Here is a 19,586-nt window from a genome sequence, read left to right on the forward strand (position 1 = left end):
TCGGCCTGTCCTACATTTATTGTGTGTCAAACAATTTAGTTAACTGCCCAAGGCTTCAACTTTTTGAATTTGCTTTTAATATAATTTAATATCGAATAACTAATGATATAGGTCAAGACTAATTTTGTTATGTGCAACGTTTTCAAAATGTGCAACACGCAACACCGTTTCCTGTAGAAATCTAATTTGCTACATCTTTGGTTTCATATGTCTAAAAAATAATAATAAAACATTGTTTTCACCCAATGGCCGCCTTGATCCACTGTCTTTTTTAACACAGCTTGTAGGTACATCAGTTCTTGTTTCAAAGAAAAGTGCATGATCTTCCTACAAATCATGGTGTCGTTGAATTTGACTGCAAGTGTGCATGCTTGGTGTAGAGTACAGGGTTTAAGGTGTAGTGCAGTAGTTGAAGAGTTTGCAGTGAAGTGGTTTCATACTTGTGTGCTCCGTGGCTTGTAAGGCGAGCTGCTCTCCAGGTCTGCCAAGATACTGGTGAGGGAGTCAATCTCAGCATCCAGACTAGAGCGTCTCTCCTCCAGGGTTTTCTCTGGTCCTTTCATCTGCAAACAGACATCACATGTGCAGTACAGCGAGGGAACTCCTGGAAACATGTAATGCTGTAATGCCACTTACTTAAGTTACTTTCACTAGCTGCAATCAAAATGTTGAGGACAGATATTCCTCCTTCACATAGATGGATCACTCTGACTCTCTGCTGTACTGATACATTCTCCCCCGCTTTACTATTCAATCCTTTTCACACTACTTACAGGTTGGATTACACTTTCTGCGTGCAAGTTTCACCTTGACCTTAGACAATCCTTTTGAAAGCCACACATCAATAGGAGAGACTCCTCTGTGTGAACACTGCAGTGAGGAATACGAAGCAACGCATTGTCTGAGAGACAACTCTCCTAATGCAGTGCACTATTCACCTCTTGCTTTTCAGTGCACTTGGATTTTCAGTATCTAATTCTTCATGCATTATTCATTAAGTTCTCATCCAGCAATATTTCAAACAAAAACATTTTTTTTTACTAAAAATTGTAATTGTTCGATTGTACAATAAATATTAACGATTTCTTTGAAAAAAGCCCCCATTGCACTAATGAATACATACTCTCAGAACAAAAGTAATTTGACCATTACTGACACAAGGTTTTCTACACCCAAAATTCCAGGGAATGTCTCTATTCCTCTATATGACAGATATTTTTAGTCTTCTGAGCTATGCTGCAACTGCAAGAAGACTGCTTGCAATTGCCTGCGGGGGCTTTTGAGTTGGCTGGATCAGTGACTGCTTCTTATTCTAATGTTGTGTGTTTGGATTACCTGTCACAATCTATTACAGGCAGCGGTTGCCTCCATTCGGAGCATAGCTGCTGCTTAAAAACATCTAAGGCAATCATGAGTGGGGTAAACAAAGCAAAACACTAATGGCTGGTCTGAAAATCAAAAGAAAAACAGGCAAACTTGTTTAACAGTGATAACGAGGAGGATGAAAGGGAAAACGGCAAGACTGAATTATTGTGATGTATTGGAATTTGATGTATAGGGCTTCGTAATGTGGACAATAGAAGGGAATGTAGTAGCAAAAGAATACTGAACCCCTGATCTCCTTCAGCTAAACGTTTCGGCATAAGCAGGCCACTGTGCAGACATCGTTTTCATATGAAAAGGGTAATAAAGGACCAAAGTGGGAAAGACTTGAGCCAATAAAATACCATTTATTCATTGATGTATTCATTCAGTACATCATTTCCCTATTGATGCGCAGGAAAGAAGGTACAAAGACATTTCGATCGGATATCAATCCATTTGAGTGAAAGGCGCCTAGAGTTGGAGGGGTCCGCTCTAGCTTCAGGACACACAATTAAGATACAAAGGGCTTATTAAGGACTTAAGTTTCATTCCCAAGGTGATTCTAAAGCCGACACAATAGGAGAGTAAAAAGTTATAGATGAAAACAGTGAAGTAGTCTACATTTCAAAGTAATGAGGCACTTAATTTCTTATGTAAGTCCATGCTCCAAATGTTATTCACTTCTACTGCCTAATACTGTTAAGAAAATAAAGATTTGTCTGAACTGCAAAATTGCAAGTTACAGGTAGATGTGGAGGGAAACCTCTTGCATATCTTTCTTGTTACCATGTTCAATTGCAGGGAATATATAATAGTCAAGCTAATATTTGACTATTCATGTTTGCTTGCACACTCAGACCTCTTCTTCTTATTAGTTCCACATAAATGCAGAAATTATTTAACACCCCATTTTCATTCATGAAAGATGTAGTGAATTAGAATAAGCAGAAATGTCCTACACACTCACTGTAACACTGTTTATTTCCGCTAAAGACTGTCTGGAATTTAACCTTCTGTAACAAGTTTAAATTGGAAATATAGCAAAAGCATCGCTATAACGATCCTACTGCTTAGCCAGTATCATTTGATAGAAAATGAGATGTAACTCCATAAAGTGAACTGTGAGAGAATGTATTTGTAACGCCATGTCCTCCTTTGCACAAGTTTGCAGATCCGTGTGAAATTTGTATAATAGTCGGTTAACACTTGAGGAGTGTAATGGCTATTTGTATAATTAAGCAAAAAAATTAAGCAAAAAGTTTCTTTCCAACTTTTTGCTTAATTTTTTGACACAACGCTGAAGAAGGCCTACTGGCTGAAACATTGGTTGTAACTGGTCTTGATGATGGAATAAAAACCCTGAAAGGACATTCACTGAGTGCTGGCGTTCTTCGTTCTTTGACTATTTGTATAATTTTAACAACTGCTCTAGTGCCCCTTTCTCTATGCACAGTCAACTCTTTGTCAACCCTCATAAGGCTGTGGGGGCGTGTCCCTGTCAACATGCTTGACACCACCCACTTTTTATTGGACATTATGTCTAAAGTGGAAGCTTCCATGGTACAATCAGTTTAAGTAAATTGGGGGGGGATGCCTTCTGTGAAAATCATGTTAAATTCCATGTCAAAAGTACAAGACAAGGATTATCAAATCTCTAACTTTCTGTCTTACTCACTGAACTGCAGACACAGACCAGGTCGCTCGCTTTTGGATCATCTTGTCCACTTAATAGTCTGGTGAAAATGACGAATGATTGTCACAATTATACTTTTGATTTGGTCATTTTAATAAGCCCTTACAACAACAGGACGCTGGAAGAATTGCATGAAATTAGGAAATGTGATTATCTAACCGTGCGAGGGAGCTGAATTCGCACGAGATCACGATCACACGAGAAATCCATCTTGCCACGCTCTAATCTATTGGTTTGAATCTGAACCACGAGCGGTTCGCACCAATCAGCATCCAGAGGCAGCTACGGGCGGGCTTTAGGTGTGACGACAGCGAGAAGAGAGCCGTGGATAGACAGCTGGTTCATCCAATCACCTGCCAGGTAAGTGCCTGCCTGCCCTTTGAAACGGTTTCCCGAGCGACTCGCTCCCAGATGGCTATGTGAAAACAAACCATCTGGCAGCGTCAGGTTAATTATCTGGACCTTTAAAAAACGATGTTATGATTACAAGAGTAGTTTACAGTGAGTTCATGGCAGCACGTGAACAGACACACTAACGCCTTGGGGTCACTGTTTTCCTATCTCCAAACAGCTGTAGGAACAGCACTAAACTTAATAAGTATTATAATATTCTGTCTTCAAAAATACTTTTGGAGCGTTTATGTAGGCTTTAAAACAAGTCAGATCAAAAAAGGGCTGAAGAGAGTTCCTCCCCTCATGTTTGCATCACAAAGGAATGTGAAGCGCCTGGGGGATTTCACAGCAGAGGTCAAGCGCTGAGGGTGTCAGTCAGATTACACACGCCAGATATCCCAGGAGGGCCAAATGCCTGTGGGTATTATGAGCAGCTATCCAGAAGAAAGTGACCAGGGTCCGCCAATAGGTGTCAGCCTTCTATGGCTGCTGCGTAAGGTCTGTCCCCAAATAAAGCAAAGAAAAATGAAGTGGCTGCATAGACAGGACCCTCACTTCATAGTAACTAGAGCATTCAGAGCTGCAAGTCTTTGCAGTTAGGTGGATCATAAATGGACAGACAGCTTTGCAGGACTTGGCACTTGAACTCCATATTAATCACAATCACGACGATATAATATCGAGGTCTCACCTGATACTCGTATGAGTTCATTGGTGGAGGAGGAGGGAAGGAACCTGGGGATGGGAGACCGCTTGGCTCGTCAGCAGGTGGCGGAGGGGGAGGGTAGTCCACTGGGATTTAGACGCACACAAACGCACACGCACACACACGCACACACACACACACACACACACACACAGACACACACACACACAGCAAGAGAAACAAAAAAAGGATATTAAACACTTCCCCTTTTTTATCCTGCATTCAAACTGTCACAATTCCAGAGAAACTATACTATAAATGCACAAGGTTGATAGTGAGTTGATGAGAAATACTCATCAAAATGTCTATTTTAAAGTAATAAGTGTGAACTGGTAAATCAAATCAGACATTCACAAAGAGGTTATCTACAGTATATCAGTGTAAAGAATAAAGACTCATCATCCCACACCAATGGGATTGACGCACATAATTGCAACAATTTGGTTAACTAGGAAGTCCTAATCTGGAGTAAGCATGTGTTTTTTCCTGAGATCGGAAATGTAAATGTGTTACAAATGGGTTAGACTAGCTGTTTGTTCTGCAAGGAGAAGAGGAATAAAGGCAAAGTTCTAAAGTCCACAGTAATCCAAGGATTGCATCCAACCACATGTTTCAGACAGGATAAGAAGTTACGTGCCAAATTAAATTGTGATTTGGCTCCTCTTGGCACAGGAGCTACCATTGAATCATCTGACCGTGTTCTTCTAAACACCACACCACACACGGGCTTTGCAAATTAAAGGCTTTTATGAGACGGAATGGAGATTTGTTCCAATGCTACGACTTTGATGAGTCCTGTTCACAAATTCCATTTGCTTTCCATGGCTTTTATCTGTTTTCATTAGAATCTAATTGATGTCATCAATGTAGTTTATCCAAGTCTGCTGACCAAATTAATTAAGCGTCTTCAGTTGCCTCTGGGTGAGTGAGTGAGTGGGGGGGAAGAAACAGTGTAGCGTGGTTAAAATCGGACATGTCTGCGTCTTGAGCATTACAACATTTCAAAAATGATGAGCATGCATTAAACATCCCCTCTGGGTGCTTGATGTGAATTGTTTATATAATAACCTTGTGACCTCCACTAAAACTCCACAGTCTAACGGCTCCTCTACACCTCTGGGAAAGACAAGAAAACGTCCTTCCCCTACGACGACGCACACTCCTGCACATATCCTTTCATATAAGTCACTTGTAAGTTGTCGCTTACACAAAATTCAAACATGAAGTCGCCTGTACGGTTCTCTCTAACATCAGAGTTGTTTGTTTGATCATTTCAGGAAACATGGGCATTGTAAATGTTTCAGACAACGCATGTTTTATTGAAAAGGTCTGGCAGTAATGTATGTGGGGCAGGGGAGAGCAGGAGCTGGGATTGCATAAGGGTCATTAAGCATCTTTGCTTAAAGGAAGACGTTGCCGATTTTCAACCATTACAATGTGGGTAGTACGTACTGTATATGCAAATGAACAATGTTTAATTTGCTGCACCCAGAGCTCCCCGTTCGTTTGTCGGAAAAAGTTCACCGCGTGACGCAAAACGTGCCATCCGGCAAACTTTTGCCAGCTCGTACGGCTGTTGTTCGAACTACAAAATGGTACTTCTTCATTTTTGTATGCCCGCCTCCATGGACAATCGTATCAAGAGACTGTGCAGCATCAAAGCAAGCGGTCCCAACTTTTGTGAGAGAATAAAGAACCACATATGTTATTAAAAAACACTGTTAAAACAAAACTGATGTGCACGGGATGTTTTAAGATATCTTTAGCACTATGATGATGTCGGCAAATTCATCCTTAATTAGCACCAGAGTAATATGTGCCTGCACCTGTCAGGATGAAGCCTAGAAACCCAGTTTTACCATCTTTCTGCACAACCATACATTATCTGACAATAATACTCTACATTAAAAGTGGAGGACAATGTACAGTACATGCAGTCATGACTCACAGTAACGTACAGTTGGAAGAGACATTTAACCGAAATCTCTCATTGGTCTGACACTTTCTTCCACAGGAAACTGAAAAAATGATTCCCACTTTTAGCATATCCATATGCGTCTTCAATCCAGCTGCACTAAAACCATCAATAATGTACAATTTGCAAAAAATAAAATAAAATAAAATAAAATCTGTAGCTAAAATCCAGGCTGGAACCAGGAGGACTGCTAATCTGGGATCACAATGCTGGCTCTCTGTGAGATAGTGAGTTGATTTTAAAGTCCTTCTGCTGTAACATTATGTTGACTTGCCTCCTTTCTTCACTATTCCTGCACAAAGAGGCCAAGCTTTTAATTGTCGATGCCATTTGTCATGAGTCACAATGTGGAGGGTCCTTCTCATTCAGAGGAATCATCCAAGGCAACAGTCTGCCTGCTCACATAAAGACTCACCCTCACTTGCTGTAGTGTTTCTGCATCTTTGGTTCATTTATCAGATGGTCACATTTGAGATATTTTCATCCTTGGCAAATTGTGCTGAAATTTATTATTTTTTTGCTTGTAAAAATGCACTTTAAACTGAAATAAACCTGGCTTGTGTACGCAGCCTTGGATTTACAGCATAGAGTATTTTATATGTACCACGACTCTCGTCAATCTCAACACTGGTTTGAGCAGTTCAGAGCGTTTTGTTCTAAGGGGCTTTGCACAGGCAGTCCTGTTCCAAACCCGTATGAGCTAAGCTGAGTGAACATGGCTTCTGTGCTGTGAATGATGCTGGCTCCATTTGTGACAATAGGGAGAGGAAGGCTCCAAGTGAGCACTAATGAGAGAAGCAGCAGGAACACCTACTTGATATGACAAATTCCCCTCTCTTTATTGAGCAATTACTTTTAAGTAGGCCTGTTGTTGAACAAGGAATCCTAATCAGTAATTAAGTTATTTGACAGGCCATAAGAGAAAATTGAAAAATAAATTGGTTATCGGGATGATAAAGGAGTGGAGATAGATCCAGCTGAGAAACACGGAGCATGTATCAAGTAAGTGATACATTTATACACACACTCGAAGTACTGTATGTGACTGATGATTATAAATTGCAATATGGTGCAATAGTCGCTTATACTTAAATGTAGGCTACATGCTGTTTGAAACTTACTATTTTGAAATGGCATGATCACACATTCAGCTAACAAAAAGGAGATACGGTACGCATTGATTCCAGGATTCAAAAATGAATTATGGAATTTCGAAACCTTCCCAGATGTGCAGATGTGTGTTCTGTAAGTAGTTCTCCATATCCTGTGTGTGTTTAGGCCCACTGGTGGGCCATGAAGGTATTGCAAGTGGACCGCCAAATCATTTGCATTTTTAAATTATGATTATGATGATGATTATTATCATGTATGAGAATGCATTTATCCAATTTGCTGAATTGTATCCTTATTTAATTTGTAATATGTAATTATTTGTTAATTAGCCTATTGTAGACAGCCCCTCACTTTCAGTCTCTGATTTCTGTGTGGTGCTGATGGACAGCTCCTGTTATCATTAAAATAAAAAGTGCTCTGAGAACACAGTATTTGGCCTCCGTACTGACTCTGATGTGAGTCGGTAAAGGTTGGGAACTGCTAGATAAGTGGTTTCTTTGGAGGAAGAGGATTGTACACTGGAGGTTGAGCATACAGTATGTTTATATATTCACATGTGCATATTATCTGAATTACACGTGTGTGTGTGTGTGTGTGTGTGTGTGTGTGTGTGTGTGTGTGTGTGTGTGTGTGTGTGTGTGTGAGAGCATTGTCCATCTGGCCGTTTAGGACTTGTGACAAAGCTTGGCACAGAATCTTACCACCTTCCACTGCGATGCATCAAACAACTCCGTGAAGGAAGCGTTTTTCAACGCCAGTGCACGAGGGGATGGCACTGAGGAAACCTCAAGCACAGGGAGTCAGTTTAGTCCCGTCACTGAAAATAACCACAGGTTGTTTGCCTGTGTGTTTGGGTGCACACAGCACAGCACACAGATGATCTGCCCTCATCTGAACTTGAGTTATCGCTGAAAGCTTGAGCTGCTCGTGTCCGTTACCATTCACACATTCACTGCAGTAAACAAAAATAAGTGGAGCAGTCCCTCTGACAGTGGGGGTCTACATACAGTATGTCATGTGATGCTGACAGCTCTATTACAGAGCAGCATTGGTGCCCCAGCAGGGTATTGGCATGTTCAGTTAAGTAATAATTTCTGCTGTATACATGTACCTGACTGTACAGTAATACAAAGCTGCACAAATACAAACGTTTCCTCCATTTCCACAAATCTGTAAACTGACAAGAAAATAAGAAGTTGAAAGTGGCCCTTATCTTACAACAAAATCGCGATTTAGAAAGACAGAAACGGCTATACTTCTTATGCAGATTCAGTAGCAAAAACCTATAATCCCTTCAGACAAAATGGACAACGTGTTTTAAGCCCAGGCTGTCATTTTGTATGTTTTATCTCCACACAGCCCGTTCCAGATGCGCTGTGGCAACGAGGTTGAGAGCACATTGTTTTGACATAATTATGGAGTCGTTTTATTCTACCTTCCGCTGGAGAAAAGCAGCTGAGCCCTGCTCTTAATTAGCAGTGATATGTATAGAGGAGTGATTTATGACTCCATTTGGTGGGAGATGCAAGGGATGGATTTGAGGTCTTTGGAGATATGCTTGTTTTAAGTGTAAAGGAGCAGACCAAATTGGCTTCTGCCGTTTAAAGTCGGATTCCCATAAGACGGTAAATTGAGTTTAAAAATAATAGAAGGATTACATTATTGTGTAAAATCAAAGAAACAAATACTGTGAGGAGGTATAGGGTTTTTAAATCCCAGCAAGCCTTTTCATATAAACACGATATTTGAAACAATGTTGAGTAAGGTTTGCCGATGTCTTAAAGGATGATTCATCAAAGCTAAGAGGTAAGAGGAGCTTTGCTGTCATTTCTTATTGACAAATGGGAAAGGCTACGAGAAGCCTCTTCAGCAGAAAGTCTAGACAGTAAAGTGCTGAAGCAAACTTCAGCCACTCCTGCTGTGTAGTGTACATTGAGTGAGGCAGAGTTTCAAACCTCTCCAAGTTACTCTCAGGCATGCTGAGGACCTATGGTAATGTAAGAGCTGGTTATTCTACACCTAAAGTGTCAAAGGTTAGGTGAGGTAGCTGGCCTTAAGTTTATCTGAGGACACAGGAGACCCGCTGGACCTGAACATTTAACTTCCTACTCATGGCCGAATATACTTTTAAAAATGTTCAAGCAGTCAAACGTATGAGTTATATTACTATGTTAACAAGGACAGATCCTGCACAGTCCCACAGTGCATTTATGGTGATGACATGCAGACATCATTCTTTTTATTTAAATGTGATCTCAGCTCTCTGGCTCCTGAGTTCATCAGTTGTCTAAATGTCTTTTATGGAGAGTTTTAACTACTTTAACATTAGGCTTGTTCACGCTAGCAACTGTGCTTATAACATATTACATACACAGATGGAAGTACTGTGAGATTTTATCATGATATGAACGTATGTCTTGTCTTATGATCATAACAAGCACATAATTCATAATAAACTGTGACCAGTTTGTGTTAAATTGACTTACTTGGGATCACTGGCGTGGCAAACATGCTTTGCCAGCAGAGCTCAAGTCAAAGAAACAAACTTGACCTTTTTGGGACCAACCGTCTGACCAACCAGACGACAGACAGAGTGACTTAGAATAGCTGCTGCCGGTCAGGGTTAAAAAGATTTAGGTATATATATATATTTATATATATATATATATATATATATATATATATATATATATATATATATATATATATATATATATATATATACATATATATACACACATATATATATACACACATATATATATACATATATATACACATATATGGGTTAGGGTTAGGGTTACACACACACCCCACCAAACATCACTGTATGGCAGAGCAGTCTGTGCAGACAAATAATTGAAAAGTGGGTAGTGAAAGTTAGCTTTTCCTAATCTTATGGTGCAAACACACCAGACGCTGAAGCACCGTGAATAGCTGCAAAGTGCCGGAAGTGCAGCCAGTTTCCTTTCGGTGCCCTTGTTAGCAGAATAGCCCGTTCAGACCAGCGCTGGTTTCAGAGTCTGGTCGATGTTATGCGCGAGTGATCGTGTCAAGCCAGGCAGGAAGTCGGTGCAAGTTGTGACCGGTGCGGAGCAAAACAAAGTGTGTCTGGTGTGAACGGCCAGGCTCCTGCTCGAACTGAATTTACGCTGGGCAGCACTTTCGGAGCTGGTGTGTTTGCACCATTACTCAGCATCAAAGTCTTCCTTCCTTTGATTATTTAGATGCTGCTCAAAAAGAACAGACATGATTTGCAGATCATGATAGCGCCCAGGAGTCAAGTGCCTCATTTCCTGACCTGACTCAATCTGACTTGTAACTGTTCGATAAAACAACAAAGATGCGATTAAGAACAAAGAAGGCGACATATGAACAAACAAATACAGAGCAGTTTCAGATGTGCATACTTTACACACTGCAGACAAAGTACAAGTAGCTGAGGTCTGTACTCTACTTAGATAAAAGTGGCCTTTGTAAGCGCTCACAGCATAAAGCCTGTGGTTTCTATGGGGACACACTAACACACTCATTGGTGGATTTCCTGTAAATTCTCATGGTGACACCCATGTGGGGACTCTGACATAACAACCGGTAGTCAGTTTGCCTCTGGGCAGTCAAGCAGGGAGGAATAAAAAACAGCTTATGCACATGTTCAACGCTTTTCAATTGCTCTGAGCAAACAATTAGTGGATTTTTGGGGAAGTTACAGTGTGAAAAGTTCTATGGAAAACAGCACTTCTGAGATGTTTCTGACCTTCACGAGGATTATCCTGCTACAGCTACACACACCTATCAAGCAGGATCATCAGCGGCCAGACATCATGAGACGACGAGGGTTATTACTCTCACACAATGAATTCACAATATAAAGCTGTGTGGTCTTGAGGTATTTGGAATAAATCTGATTTGCAGAATATTCAATTATAGATTTAAACTTACTTAGCACTGCAATATTCTGAATAAAACACTTGATGATACCCCTCTTCAGTCTGACTTAAATTTTCTTCTTTACTGAATTGCTTTCCTTATAGTATTGGCACCCTGCCTTGGCCATATGAATGTTTCCATCCCGCATTGAAAAGATTTCTCCCTTTTATAGCTTGATTCCTAACAGACATTTGACGCAGTTGTGTTAAACATACAAGAAAATAACGTGTAAATGGTGTTAATCAAAAAATAAAGCACAGCAACAGCTTCAGAGCTTTCTCAAAATATCGATTAGAAAGTCATGCAAAATGAATTAAATAAAGGGTAACTCAAAAACACAGTTGGCTGGCATCAAAATAAAAACTAGTATTACCAAACTGCTCGATATAGATGGGCAAACAGCGACTGTGCAGTTGCCATTAATTTGTCCTCTCTGAGGTTTATTTCTAGCGCAGGACTGATGGAAATCAAAAAACAGTTTCCTCTAGATTGGAGTCAGCAGTCTAACTGAATCTCCAGTCTGTATGGGGAAGATGACCTGTGTCCTCGACATCATGTTTTACACTCTGTTCTCATACAGAGGCTCACACAGACATGGAGAAGTCTCAGAGAGCACTGAGCACACACTAATTAGCCATTCCATGTGTTGATCTATGTAGACAGCTGCACAGAAATCCAATAAGACGTGCGTGCGAGGAACATTACTATGGATCAATTTCTAGGACTTCCAATAAAGCCAAAAAATATGGCAGGAGAGAAAGTAAGCTACTAGGGATGTGAATCTCTTTCTTAGACTGATTAAGTATGAATCTTAATACTTGGTTAGCAATTCAATACAGGAAATGTATAGTTGAACAGCTCAGCGATAAGAGAAGATAACATTAACTTTTTAATTGATCTGATGTGATACATTACACCTGTACGATGCGATACAACACGATTCAAACCTCAGTGTCAGGGAAGGCCAGCATGTGCCGCAAAAGGCTTTTTAACTTTCTTCTGAGAGAAGAGTGCACATGCATGCGCACACACACACACCTACTGTGTATATATATATATATATATATATATATATATATATATATATATATATATATATATATACGCACATGCTCTATTCCTAGGCTCGCTCGCTGCAGCTCGCATACGCAGCTTGGCCGCTGCGTGGCCTTGCCTGCCCTATTGGCGCGCGCGCATGCGGGAGTGTGTGTGTTGCTCACAAAATGTTATTGCCCTTACGTTTACATGCGCGCGGGTGTGTGTGTGTGTGCCCCTTAAGTTTACATCAGTGCTTATGACATCATCAGTGATGTCATAAGATGTTTTTTCCTCCTATGATATCACTGATGACAGTATGTTATTGTTTGCTATTTCTCTGGAGCTTGATGCAAATTAACAGGCAGTGTCCCCTTCATTTTACATTCTTTCAGCGATGGATCCCCCCCCCCCCCCCCTTTACTGGATGGTTGGCATAGCTGGTCCGATCGATCTCCCTGATTGGAATCAGATCATCATTACACTCATTGTGTGCAGTATCATTCTCATTTTCAAATTCCCTAAAACCTGCATGTTTGGCTTTGCCTTAACCTTTTCATTTTCAGTATTGCAGCATTTATGAAATTGGTGTCTGTGCAATCTTCAGGTTCCGGTAGGTTCCCAACAACTCTTGTGTGAAGTACGATAACAACAAGCTACTTTTTTTCCTGTCTCTGCTTGCATTGCGGGGGGCTACCATGGCCGAACAAACCCACTAACCTCACATAATGCAACACTGTTTGGATGTCACCTGCAATTACCGCTCATCGCCATAGGTGTCGCCAAAGAGAACAAAACTGAAATCTTTGAGATTGCCACTTTTAAGTTTAGAGGTTGCATCAAAGGACTTGCATCAAAGAGCTATGGAGCATTTGGTGCTCGACGTGGCACCTTTCATTTTCATAAAGCAATCTCAACTGACCTTCCTACTTGTACCATTATCAGATCATCTTAAACCCTTGAGAATCTCAAATCTGATCTGATGTGAGGAATTTTGAATGTCGGCCTTGCTCCTGCTGGGGTGTTAATCAGGGCAGGTCCTTGTTAGAGACCTCGGAGCAGACCCCACTAACCGTGCACCACCCCATCTGCACTGGCATCTTTGTCCAACCAGTAAACATGGCCTCAGGCTGCTCGCTCCAAGCCTGATGCAGGCCTCGGACAGACAAGGACCCAGAGGCACTGTGTCAAATTGACTTGTCCCTTATTTCTATGCTAATCCTCAACTTTATATCAGACTGTACCCCATGTTTGATATATATACTTAGGAACCAGAGGTCATCTGTCCATAAAGATGTCATATGTTGATGAGGGGCCAGACTGGAGTTGGCTTTACATGTTCGCCTGTTCAAAATGCCGCGACAACAACCAATCATTATCATCATCAAGTGTTAACCAGCTTATATATCATGATTTTAAATGGAAATCTGTGTACATGGCAGGGAGGCACTGCAGCCAAAAGCTGAGATAAACACTAAGAGATGTGGATTTTGTTTAGCTTTCATTCCACAATTTGGGTTAATGCCCCTTCACTGAATATTTTCGAGGTCATTGTGAGTCACATGATCCTGAAACATCCATATAGCTGAGTGCTTTGATAAACAATATATCAGATAAACATGTATGAATAAGCAATGCTTATTTGGGAGCTGACAGCTTTTAGGGAGTTCGTCCCTGAAAGGAACAAAGGGAAAAGAGATGGCTCATTTTGTATTGGTAGACTACACTATTTGACTGAAAAGGTATGAAGTGCCATTTTCAAAGTTGCTTGTCAATCAGTATGCCAGAGGTTTTTTCGCTGGGGGACTTGACATTGTCCATCTTTTCCCGCCATCATTCTCATCTGCTGTCTGCTGCTTTGGAATGTATGGAATGCATGGAACACAAGGAGGCTAACCAATCAGAGGCAGAGTAGCATGGGTCACTACCGTAAATATCCTAACATGATCCCGCACAACTGCAGATGGCTGTGAAATAGGTCATTTGGCATTTCAACATTTCTACAAAAAAATCTCAATTGCCCACTTATTGCTACTGTGTGCTGCCGTGCCACTGGTTAACCCTTCGCGTGCCAGAGGTGGCACCCATGCCCTAGGTTGCTGACCCCTGGTGTAGAGGTATATTTGACGGAAATTCAAAATGAATGGGAAGCTATGAGCAGCAAATGGTACAACACAGCGTTCCACACCCAACAGCACACTGAGCAGAAATACAGGTGAGTAAGAAGAAATACAATAAACTTCTACAACACCAGTGATTAAATAAACTAAATCTGTTCAACAAAGGGAATCTATTTCCATTTTCCTTGTGTGACAATAAAATAAATTATTTTTAACATCAGGATGTGAAATACATTTTATCAATGATGTTAAGCAAGTGATTATTCACCCATTTATTCAACCATCTACCTCCTAGGTCCTCGCTGTGAAGCTCTGTGACTTTTGATACAATCTAAAATTGCAACTACTGTTCCAGTGTATTAACATGTAATCTACTCTACTGCAATGGAAATGTATGGAAATGTACTGTAAATGACCAATAAAATAGGTTCTACAGTAAACAGAATATAAATACAAAGTATAGAAACAAACAGCCTTTACCTGTCTTCTGTCTTCTTTCCAGAAATGTGCTGTGCCTCATTGAGTGTTAAGGATACAGGTTACAAAACATGTGGTGTTACATTATACTCTGTGCCAGCAGAAAATAAATTAGATTAGCATTTACATGTCATATTGTCTCTTGAGTTTTTCTGGTATATAGCTCATGTGCTAAATAATCCATGGCACCAAATACAGTACATCACCGCTGTCTTTGAAACTAAGGTGACGAGTTTCAGTGGTGAGTTTTCATCCTACAACACATTACTTACCAATTATTGTGTAAAATGCTCAATATACATATTTTAATTGCATTAGATGTGCACACGCTTTCATTGTATGTAGGCCAACTTGAACAAACAATATCAAAAATGATCATTAGCAGCAAAGTTTAACAGCCAATGGCCAATTTACAACTATGACAATTACCAAAGTGGGAGCCACTCCAAACTAATTTTGCTTTGAGCAACTACAAAGTCAAGGGGTGGTGCTACTTTGTGTTATTGGTGAGCAGCGTTCAAGAGGCAGTAGTTTATGAAAAGGTTTGACAAAACCATCTGGAGGGTGAGGCAGGTAAAATTCAGGAAAGATGGTCACAATTCAAACCACAAACCCCTGTGGACGACTGTTTTCAACCTGACAGTGCGCTCTCTACTTGCTGAATTTCATAACCGTTTCCCCTGTTTTGGAAATCGAGGGCTCTCAGGGGGGTTTTGGGGATAGAGGAAGAGATATGGGTAAGCTCAAAATTACAACACATACCAGATACATGCTTGGGGGGGGGGGGGTGGATATGGGTATATGGCATCTTCTCTACATCGTAGTCAAGCTTTACTGTACCATCTCACTGGCTGAAGATTTCAGCTAAATTAACTGTGCTCTCAACAATGATCATAATCATTTGAACAAAAATCAATCAATAAGATAGGCACACATTTGTGTTTGTCTGTGTTAGTTGAAGAATGTTTGATTGGTGTGCTATGGGCTTTGGAGCTGCAATGCCTGGCAGCAATGTAGATATTTGTCTTTACTTTTATTTCTATGGACTCAACATCAACTTCCTGTTTTCTCTTTTCAATTGACTGCATTATTCTCACACTCACACTTAACAGCAGAGGGAATTGGGTTCCCTTAATTTGCATAGATTTGACTAGTATTATCTTCATTTGATTAAAGAAAATGCTTTTGGAGAAGTCCCATTTTAGACATTAAACTGGTTGTGAGGTATGAGCATCTTTTTCAATAGATACCATGGTCATATAGATCACACAATGTTCATATAAGTCAATTAGCTTACTGTGGAGTGTTACATGTTTGTTTCAAATCAAATAGACACAATGTATTCCTCGACTATATACAACATGAAACATTTGTCTGCTCAGCTTATTCCTAGATGAATTCAGTCATCTTTCAATTGAACCAGAACAATAAATGCTTTTATCATACCAGCTTTTCGCCCTATTGCAACAAAGACTAATTCAATAACAAATACATGTACTTATGAACACATGGAAATATAAACCAAAGTATGAAGTGTCTATTTGTCCATGTACTTATTACACAGTAAGTAGGAGCAGTAGCACTATTGCCTTTTTCAAAAGAGCAAACCGATAGTCCCCAAGGGGCCTACACAAAGACGCAGACACCACAAGGCTTCCTGAGCCAACGCATGACGGGAAACTCTGGTAGCAGTGCTGTATGTTTATTAGGAATGACTGAGGCACACACCCTGATAAATCCAACATAAGTGACCTCAACATATAGCCATTCAGTAAGTCAGACTGACTTTCATTATGCTATGTGTGTGGATTATGGTTTAGTTGTCGTTTAGTTAGTTGTACCAAACCAAACCGAGCAGAAGAAATATGCAAAATAGGTAAACTGAGTGAAAGTCACTTCCGATATCTTCACACAAAGATGTAAATTGACTAAACGATTGAGGTTATTTAATAATAATAATAATAATAATAAAAATAATAATAATGTTTGATGGACCCCCGGCCTGCAATACCTTGCAGATCCTCGGGAAGGAAGACTCTGGTTGTGCAAAGTTCAGACATAAAGGCTGCATGTGTCTTTAATAATCTAATGATCTAAAGGGTACCACAGCCTCCCTTGAACAGATGACGACATCAACACTTTGTGACCAACAAAACCAACCAACATATGAGGCAAAGGGGAAATATTAGTGTTAAATATATGATCAGGATTCAGGATCATTGTGGGGTGTCATTGCGAGATAATTGCCAATACCATACCCGACTAACATGCTGTGGTAAAATTAATGATCCTGGAGTCCAAGTGGATGTTTGGGCCAAATGTGACAAAATTTAGTCAAGGTGTTCCTGAGATATCGCTTTATCGAGCTAGAAAATGGGGTTCGTGAGGTCACAGTGACCTTGAACTTTGACCTTTGACCACCAAAATCTAATGAGTTCATCCTTAAGTCCAAGTCGACGTTTGAGCCAAATCAGAAGAAATTCCATCAAGGCGTTCCTGAGATATCGCGTTAACGAGCTTTCATGAGGTCACAGTGACCTTGACCTTTGACCACCAAAATCCTAATCAGTCACATCTCTTATCACTGAGCTTTTTAGGACTGAATAAAACTGCACTGTAACTATGGAAACCAGTATTAAATAGTACTACTATCTGTTAATTGATGAGTGACCAAACTATTACTTCAACACACAGCCTACCTACTGTAATAATTATTGATTTGGAAGAAAATTAACATATATTGAAAGCTGTTGTAGCTGCTCGTTTAAACTGAGACATAGAAAAACTGTTAATTTGGCTGTTTTGTAGCATATAGCAGTAGTACAAGTGTTCACTTCTTCTTGAAGGAGAGATATAGAGGCAGAGCTTATTGTCTAGAAACAAATCATGACCTACTGCAGAGTTGTTTTTTCCAAAGCTAAAGTACACCACACAAACACAAAAATCCATAGCAAGTCATTGTTTAGAGGTGTCAAATAGAATCTGTCCTTTAGGCAGATGCAAATGTACTAAAAATGGACCGTGTGGCGTGTGCCATAAAATGTGTGTGTGATGTTAATAAAGACTATTAACTTCTCACACATTTTAGGTGGTTGTTGCCAGTTTGGACCTAGTCTGGCCAGGTGCTACAGTGGAGATTGAATAGATTATATTTTTTTCTAATTTTCCAGTCTCAATTCACTGCTGGACCATCAGGTAAAACAAGGCCATTTTAAGATTTTCCCATATCTTATTATTAAATAACATGTGGGATGAGGTTTAGTTTGCTTCAAATGAGTGATTTAGATGTGTAGTGTTACCTCCAGTGTCAGAGTGGGTAGGTTCTCCCAGTTGTTTGTAAGGGTTGAACTTGGGCTTGGGTGCGACCACTGGGGCAAATTTCTTGGGTGCCTGCTGCTGGGAGATGGAGATGCTGGCGGTACCCAAAGCTGGAGTAGTCTCCATCCTGGCAGCCACTTGCCCCGTCTGTTCGTTACTGTTTGTCGGGTTCCACATGCTTCTGATAAGGAAAGACAACGGTTATCAAACTATCTCAGAACTGTGACTCTCAAGCGACGACATGTTAAACTACAGGCTTCTTGGGACGTATGTTTCAATGGATTCCAAAGGTTTTAGTCATGATTCAAACCTTTACAGCTATGGCAAAACAGTTTAAAAATGTTCAAGGGATCTCAACAGGAAAGAGGCAATTCAAAATTATTAAGAGGATACAGCTCAAAAGCACAACAACATGAATCTTTCCTCGAATCTTAATGCAGTGCCAACTGCTATGATAAGGAGTCATTAGTGGAATTGATATCTGATCCCTTTCTAGACAAGAGCACTGGAGACTTTGCCAGGAAGCTAAGAGACCTGGACAAAAGCCAGGTAGTTACCGCCTGATGTCTCAGCAGTGAGCTTATTTTAAACAGACTCTGAAACAACCCATCCAAATCCATAGCTACAGTATAGCACACATCCCACTGGTGACCAAGAGAGGGACATGTGAGTATTTACTATTACAAAGCCAGACTGTGTATCGTCTGTGTCATCATGTAAAATCAAGGAGACTACAATATCAAGTCACCTGTGTGTTGGTCAAAGAACAAGGCTCTCCTGAGCTCAACTCAAGCAATTCTTAGTACAGTTTGGTAGATTACGATTAAACGAAGCATTCTTAGAATATGATCAAGATTTGATCACTTTGTCACTTTTTGCCCTACACTCAAAAATCCACAAGCGTAGAAACATTTTACTAGCACATAGATGCACAGTCCCAATTAAAAAGCTGGCTGTATGTCAACAACAAATAAACTTGATGTTGTATTTCCCTATTTTCAGTGCACAGATTTTGATAAAACCATAATAGACATGATTCTTTAAATGTACCTGCTGGGGAAAAAAAGTCCACTACGAACTCAATCTAAGCTAACTTCATTTAGAACTTGGAGCTATTTTTACTATCAATTAGGGCTGGGTATTGGCAAAGACCTCACGATACGATACGTATCACGATACATGGGTCACGATACGATTGTATCACGGTACGTTGCGATACAATACATATTGCAATATATTACAATACTCTACATAATTTTCTGAAAAGTAGATTTGTTGTGTACTGTACCACCCAGGTAGTGTGATAATATATACATCACTTTATATTGATAACTTAGTGGACAAATTGAGTCAAAACTACTGAGTGTTGAGTGTGTTACTGAACACACTGAAATAAAAAGTATTCTTATTGTGTCACTGAACTGGTGTGCAAAAAAAATCGAGATGGCGATATATCACGTT

The 19,586-nt window shown here is 40.2% G+C and overlaps 1 protein-coding gene across 1 annotated transcript in view; it reads right to left on the reverse strand.

Annotated features, from left to right (window-relative positions):
* Window positions 1-18,302, reverse strand: part of lpp (LIM domain containing preferred translocation partner in lipoma) — a gene marked incomplete at its 5' end in the record, with an annotated part of 89,247 nt that extends 70,945 nt beyond the window's left edge. Inside the window, 3 exons of the mRNA XM_083647905.1 lie at window positions 441-563; window positions 4,143-4,243; window positions 18,107-18,302. Coding sequence (XP_083504031.1) covers window positions 441-563; window positions 4,143-4,243; window positions 18,107-18,302 — 420 coding nt within the window. The remainder of the gene's footprint in view (window positions 1-440; window positions 564-4,142; window positions 4,244-18,106) is intronic.
* Between the last annotated feature and the right edge of the window lie 1,284 nt (window positions 18,303-19,586).

Source organism: Poromitra crassiceps (assembly GCF_964638095.1).
Source record: "Poromitra crassiceps genome assembly, chromosome: 12".
Classification (NCBI taxonomy): Eukaryota; Metazoa; Chordata; class Actinopteri; order Beryciformes; family Melamphaidae; genus Poromitra; species Poromitra crassiceps.